The 777-nt window shown below is 43.5% G+C and overlaps 1 protein-coding gene across 1 annotated transcript in view; it reads right to left on the bottom strand.

Annotated features, from left to right (window-relative positions):
* Positions 1-140: 140 nt before the first annotated feature.
* The window catches only part of ETV5 (ETS variant 5), a gene marked incomplete at its 3' end in the record, with an annotated part of 28,404 nt that continues 27,767 nt past the window's right edge, over positions 141-777 (bottom strand). Inside the window, exon 6 of the mRNA XM_021708783.1 lies at positions 141-270. Within this exon, the coding sequence (XP_021564458.1) occupies positions 141-270 (130 nt within the window). The remainder of the gene's footprint in view (positions 271-777) is intronic.

The following is a 777-nucleotide window of genomic DNA, read 5'->3' as shown; positions in this document are numbered from 1 at the left end:
AAACCAAGAGGATTATGTTGCTATGAAAGAAGGGCGTGTTCTACCCGAGGGTGTTCTGATAATACCTGGAACACTCAGCTTGATGGCTACTTCCAGAGTCTTTCTGGGCAGCCTTTCTTCGGCTCCGCTTACCCACTTACCAATAGTTGTAGAGGCACTTTTCTCCATAGTTAGCACCGAAAGCCTGCTCATGGCTACAAGACGACAACTCAGAGGAGGGGCTGTGCAGCTCCCGTTTGATCTTGGTTGGAGGTGGGGCATGAAGCACCACTGGAATCAGAAGAGGGATGAGGGGGAACAGAGAGAGGAGAGCTGATTAACAGGGAGCACAATGATTCCTTCTGCAAACCTAACTAGCCAATTGTTTTTGGAACTCATGTCAAGTCACATCTCAGAAAAAGCAAAACACTTAAACACAAACCTCCCATCTAAAGCCAATTAAAAGTTCTTCAAAGCCAGAAACCATCATCTGACACTTTTAATGAGCCAAGTCTTTGTTTTCCCAAATTTCTTTGGCCACGGGTGTTGCTTCCCAGAGGCCGCAAACCGATCCTGCAGGTGATGGGTCTTAACCAAAAATGCAGGTGGTGGTAGAATGCCAGGGGTTGTAGGCATGAAGAATTTTGTGTCCAAAAAGGACAAAACAGTCAAAAATGTGTTGGTAGACATTACACATTAGTTTATCAAAGGCTTAAATTTGTGGTGGCAAATACATTTCTTAGTCAGAGGAATATTTACAAATTAAATAAAGTATAGGATTTTTTACAAGTTCCCAAG

The sequence above is a fragment of the Carlito syrichta genome, unplaced genomic scaffold (assembly GCF_000164805.1).
Source record: "Carlito syrichta isolate Samal-C Ts95f unplaced genomic scaffold, Tarsius_syrichta-2.0.1 Scaffold63716, whole genome shotgun sequence".
NCBI lineage: Eukaryota > Metazoa > Chordata > Mammalia > Primates > Tarsiidae > Carlito > Carlito syrichta.
This window is presented reverse-complemented; position numbering and strand designations above follow the sequence as displayed.